This window comes from Hyaena hyaena, unplaced genomic scaffold, assembly GCF_003009895.1.
Source record: "Hyaena hyaena isolate Hyena2069 unplaced genomic scaffold, ASM300989v1 scaffold_98, whole genome shotgun sequence".
NCBI lineage: Eukaryota > Metazoa > Chordata > Mammalia > Carnivora > Hyaenidae > Hyaena > Hyaena hyaena.
The window spans coordinates 850,268-856,267 of NW_024080730.1; the positions used below are offsets into that span (position 1 = coordinate 850,268).

The 6,000-nt window shown below is 57.5% G+C and overlaps 1 protein-coding gene across 5 annotated transcripts in view; it reads right to left on the reverse strand.

Moving 5' to 3' along the window:
* Positions 1-3,074, reverse strand: part of CHKA (choline kinase alpha) — a 58,801-nt gene extending 55,727 nt beyond the window's left edge. Inside the window, exon 1 of one of the 5 annotated variants that reach the window (XM_039235403.1) lies at positions 2,572-3,070. In XM_039235403.1, coding sequence (XP_039091334.1) covers positions 2,572-2,918 — 347 coding nt within the window. In that variant the 5' untranslated portion in view covers positions 2,919-3,070. Of the gene's footprint in view, positions 1-2,571 lie in introns of all 5 variants that reach the window. The other 4 variants (XM_039235400.1, XM_039235402.1, XM_039235399.1 and 1 more) reach the window with 4 other exon arrangements.
* Positions 3,075-6,000: the final 2,926 nt, after the last annotated feature.

Below are 6,000 nucleotides of genomic sequence, written 5' to 3' on the forward strand. Positions count from 1 at the left end.
CCAGAAAACAGGACTAAGAAGTCATGTATACCACAGTTTTAAAACGTTCTCCAGGGGCGCCTGGGGGGCTCAGTCAGTTAAACATCTGACTTCGGCTCAGGTCATGGTCTCACGGTTCGTGGGTTCGAGCCTCACGTTGGGCTCTGTGCTGACAGCTCAGAGCCTGGAGCTGCTTCAGATTCTGGATCTCCCTCTCTCTCTGACCCTCCCCTGTTCACGCTGTGTCTGTCTGTCTGTCTGTCTCTCTCTCTCAGAAATAAATAAAAAACATTAATAAAAAAACTTAAAAAAATAAAAAGTCCTCCAGGGGCGCCTGGGTGGCTTAGTGGGTTAAGCGTCCGACTTTTGCTTAGGTCATGATCTCGCGGTTCGTGGGTTCGAGCCCCGCGTCGGGCTCTGTGCTGACTGCCAGCTCAGAGCCTGGAGCCTGTTTCAGTCTGTGATTCCCTCTCTCTCTGACCCTCCCCTGCTCACGCTGTCTCTCTCTCCTAGAAATACATAAAACATTAAAAAAATAAAAATAAAAAATATAAAGTCCTCCAAACAAAAAGGAAAGCTTCCAAGACTACTTCTAAGAGTACCAATTCCTAGAGAAAAGAAAGAAAACCTCTTCAATGCTCCTACAATGACAGGGTTTAAAAAAATTTTTTTTAATGTTTATTTTTGAAGAAGAGAGACAGAACAAACATGAGCAGAGAGAGAGGGAGACACAGAATCTAAAGCAAGTTCCAGGCTGAGCTGTCAGCACAGAGCCCGACGAGGGGCTCAAACCCACGAACGTTGAGATCATGACCTGAACCGAAGTCAGACACTTAAGCCACCCAGGCGCCCCTTCAATGACAGTGTTAAGCAAAACACAATGGTTTACCTGACCAGTGACAGTCCCCTGAAGGGGCCACAAGAGAATGTGTTAAGGCCGGGTCCAGGCTGTCCCAACACCCTCACGGGCAATAAGCAAGAGCACTGGAGCAGGAGGGGCGGGTAGCAGGGACTTGGCTCAGACTCTGACCTCGAGCCCCTCTAGTCTCTCATTTTACAGACTCATGATTACACGGCCTACGACGACCTCTATCACCCTTTTCTTTGAGAATTTTCAGGCCCACCTGAATGAGGTAGTTTTGGAGACACTTCCATTAAAAAATAAATAAACAGGGGCGCCTGGGGGCTCAGTTGGTTAAGCATCTGACTTCAGCTCAGGTCACGATCTCACCGTCCGTGGGTTCGAGCCCCGCGTCGGGCTCTGTGCTGACTGCCAGCTCAGAGCCTGGAGCCTGTCTTCCGATTCTGTGTCTCCCTCTCTCTCTGACCTTCCCCTGCTCACACTGTCTCTCTCTCTCTCAGAAATAAATAAAACATTAAAATTTTTTTTTAAATTTTTAATAAGCAAAATGAAAATATAAAGAAAATTCACTGGGCAATTGAGAAATTATCTAAACACCTTTGGTCTTCTCTCATTCCCAGCTTCTGATTCTTACTGCTCACACGCAAATCTGTAAGAGGGGCCAGAGGCACAAGGAAGTGAAGCTCAGTTATTTTGCCGCATTGGCAGCGCTGCTGCAGGACTGAGCAGGAAAAAGGAATCAAATGACTAAAATTGGAGTTGGGGATTATCGGTGGCGGCAGGCCAATTTCTAGATACTACGCTCTACCTGGTCAACCAGTTAAAAGAAAACAGCAGAGAAAGACACGCATGTTTAAAGGTCTCGCATGTTTAAAGGTCTCGGCGCGCCTGGGGAGCTCGGGTCATATCTCCAGGTTCGTGAGTTCGAGCCCCAGGGCGGCTCACTGCTGTCCGCGCAGAGCCCGCTTCAGATCCTCTGTCCCCTCCCTCTGCCCCTCCCCCACTTACGCTCTCTAAAAAATAAACACATTAAAATCAATAAATAAAGGACTAAATAGGACACACACTAGATGTTAAACGGTCATCTCCGGGGACCAGAGTGACAACAAAAATCAAGGCAGTCTCTCTTCCTGTTAGGTCTGAATATATACACACATAGTTGTTTTGTTGGGGTTTTTTTCGGGGGGGGGGGGGTAATGTTTTTAGCTTTAAAAAAGGGGCGGGCGGCCCTTTCTACCTTGCTCCTCGTCGTTTCTGGAGCCACATCTCCTAAACTCTGCCCTCGAATACACCCCTGTCTGAACCGTGTCAGCGGGGAATGAACGAATGTGACCCCTCGGACGCGAACGCAAGTGAATTTCAGACGGGGGAGGGGGCGGGGAGCATGTCACGGACTCGAGGAACTGGAAGTAAAGTTCCCAAGTGACTTCTTTCAAAGCCAGTCACAACATCCCTCCGCGTTCAAGGCCGCGAACCCCCCGGGAGGGCCTGCGCGGGCACACTGTAACCGGCTTCGGTGCCAAACGCACTTTGTCATCAACGGTATTGTTCTGCTTAGGGGAGACCTGCCTTCGCATGAAACCGGGGTCTGCTCAACGGCCGGGCTTCTGGGAGGTCTTGGGAGGTTTGGATTTCCCACGGGATCGAGCAAGGGGTCCGCCCCCCCGTCCCCCCCCCCCGACCCCCGCGTCCGCCCTGCGCGCCCACCCCGGCGGGGCGCCGCCACCGACCTGATGACACTGATGTGGAACTGGTCCTCGCGAAGGCCCCGCCAGGCGCCGGGCAGGAACTCCTTGCACCACAGATAGGCCCTGCGCCGCGTCCGAGGCTCGGGCTGCTCGTCGGCCGGCGGCGGCGGCGGCGGCGGCGGCGGGGGCAGCGGCAGCGGCGGCGGCGGCGGCGGCGGCAGCGCGAGCGGCGGCTGCGGGCCGCCCAGCTGCTTGGGCTCGAGGTCGCTGGCGGCGTCGCGCTGCTGCCCCACGCCGGGCGCCGGGGCCGCGCTGCCGCCGCCGCAGCTCAGGAGCAGCCCGAGCGGCGAGGGCTCCGCCTCGCCCCCGTTGCAGAACTTGGTCTTCATGCCGGGCAGGCGGCCGAGGAGGCGCGGACGGCCGCAGCGCGAGAGAGCGAAGCTCAGGGTCCGGCCGGACGCCCCCCTCCCGGAGGCCGGGCGCGGAGGCGGCTCGCCGGCTCGCTGACGGGCCGGCCGGGGGCGCGGGCGGCGGTTGGGGGGCGCGCCGGGCGGGCGCGGGGCGGCGGCGCAGAGGAAGCGGGCGGCCGGCAGCGGCGGCGGCGGCGGCGGCGGCGGCGGCTGAGGCGCTCGGCTGGCCCTGCTGGCGCGGCGCGCGCTCCTATACCGCCGCCGCACGAGGAGCGCCGCTCGCGTCACAGCCCGCCCTCGCGCCCGCCGCTGATTGGCCGCGGGCCGCCGCCGATCGGCCTCACAACCGCCGCGGCCCTCGCCACGCCACCTCCCTATTGGCTGCGGTGCCGCCCGCACCCCCTCCGGCCCCGGGCGCGGCCGGCGCGGGGGGCGGGGCCCGCGCGGGGGGCGGGGCGTCGAGCCGGAGCCGGGGGTCGCGGGGTTGGCGAGCTGCAATCGAGGCGCCGGGGCGCCGGGAGAGCCGCGGCGGGGGTGGGGAGCTGGCGGCAGCCTCCGGCCCCTGAGCCTCGGGCAGCCGGGGCTTGGCTTTGGGAGCCGAAACTTTGCTCGGACCCCTGGGAACCCCAAGACATCAGACGCCGGGGCCTGGCAGGATGCAGGCAGGAAGCTGGTGCCCGCAGGCTGGCTTCTCTTTCTGCATGACCTTGGGGCAAGGCACCTCCTTCTGCTGCTCCGAGGGTGTGTTTCTAGAACGTTTCCCAGCGCCGGCTCGGCTCCTTGCGAGGCGCAGCCACGTTCGGAACGTCCAGAGCCGGAGGAGTTACTGTCCCCGGGTCCGAAAAGAGGGCAGAAGCGTTTGGTTCAAGGCCGCACAGGTTGACCCCGCCCTCCCGTTGGGGGCCGGGGGGGCCCTCCCGCAGCCTCAGTTTCCCTGTCCTTGGTGCTGAGGACGCCTGGAGCTGGATGGAGGCTCGGGGCGGGCAGAGCGGCATCCCGCAGCCGGGCCGCCGCAGCCACGTGGACCGCGGGCCAAAGGTGAGTGCCACCGGGCTGCTGGCTTTGTGGACGCGCCCCGCCCGCCCCCGCGCAGGAGGCAGCCGCGTGACCGTGACTAACGCACCTTTGCCCGCGGAGGGGGACGAGGGCCCCGTCTCCCACTGGCCACACCGGCCTGTGTCCCTCACTCCTGTTTGACCCCGCCGCCCCAGTCCTTTCTGGAACGGGGTTATAGCTAAATATAAAAATTACAGATCCTATTTTACGGGACATGAGCTGGGACAAGAGGTTTCCCAGGCTGCGTAGGAAATTAAGCGCCTGGATTACAGAAAATGGCTTCTGTGTGGGATTTCACAGTCGGCCGGAAGCAAACATCTCTTTTTTTAGATCCGTGTGTGCTTGGCTGAACTTGCTCCAAGAAAAATGGTCTTTTCGAAAAAAGTGTTACAATGAAAAGGGGCCTTTGACGAGCCAGCCGTAGAGGGGGGCCTGTGCACTGAACTGAGGACCCCAGAGTAGCCTAGGCATTTAGAAGGGAAGCAGGGTGGGAGTCCTATTGGATGTTTGTAAAAGCTGAGAATTCAAGGTCTCCAGTCAGGCCATTTAGATAAGGTAGCCGAGGACTTTGTCTAAAAATACCACTGGAGAGGCGGGGCCATGTCCATGGCCTACGCAGGTGACAGACCTTTCGTCCCCTGTCCCCTGGCACCCGCCTAGTAATCTCGGGAATGCCAGAAACCTGACGGAGAGGAAAGGGCAGTAGAAGTAAGGGTTGGGTCTCTGCCGGTTTGAGCTATTAGAACCCACAGGTGCCTTTATGGGATTACAGCTCCCTGTGGGAGGAAAATGATGGCTTATTAAAGGTGTTGGAAAGGGACGCCTGGGTGGCTCAGTTGGTTAAGCATCCGATCAGCTCGGGTCATGATCTCACGGTTCATGGGTTCGAGCCCCGCGTCGGGCTCTTGTGCTGACAGCTAGCTCAGAGCCCGGAGCCTGTTTCGGATTCTGTGTCTCCCTCTCTCTCTGACCCTCCCCTGCTCACGCTGTCTCTCTCTCTCTCTCTCTCTCTCTCTCTCTCTCTCTCTCTCTCAGAAATAAATAAAACATTAAAAAAGACATTTTTTTAAAAAGGTGTTGGAAAAGTTTGGTCTATCGCTGCTTCCATTTATAGACGTGGAGACTGAGGCCTGCAGTGTCTCAGCTGAAGTCCGCCGGCTAAGATGAGAGGCAAGGGCAGGTGTCCTGGCTCCTTTGTGTGAAGAGCATTACTCCCAAGAGGATACAAAACTTCCCTCCCCTGCAGGCGAGTTCAAGTCCTGAATGTAGCTCTCATTACTCATCCTTGCCTCGGCCACTCAGCGCCCACCCTCAGTGCTGGGGCGAAATTACCAGGGCAGAGAGACCCAGGAAGCCTGGCATAGAGTAATGCTAAAATAACAGGTCTTACAATGAAAAAGACCCAACTCCTAGAAGCTGGGGAAGCCTGCCCAGGGAGTGTGTGAGCAAGGCTTTAGAGGGCTGAGAAGGCATTTACCAGGCAGTCAGTCCACTCTCCAGGGTTCTCTATGAGGATGTATAGTGAAGACGGGGCCCAGCGTGCAGTAGGTGCTCAGGAAGAGTGCCAGACCCATCGCCCTCCACAGGGAGAAACCCAGAGTGATAAATCTGCTCATGACCCTTGAGCCGGTAACCCCATTCCCGAGACTTTGTCCCAAGAAGTCATTCAAAGCATAAAGCCCCCATGCATCGTACTGTCTACTGCCTCACCATCTGTAACTGGAAAAAGCTGGAAATAACAATTGTCTGGCACCTGGACTGGGGCAGCAAAGATGCTGAGCCCAAGGGGCGCACCTGGCCGGCTCAGTCGGTACAGCGTGTACCTCTTGATCTCGGGGTTCAAGCCCCACGCTGGGCATAGAGTTTACTCAAAAAAAAAAAAAAAAACCCACAACTGTTGAGCCCACATGTCTGTGTATCAGACAGAAGTTAAACGTGACCAGGTTGAAGGTGGTCGGAAGATTTCATTTTCCATTTTTATCAAGTGCCTTCAGTGTGCCAGTCA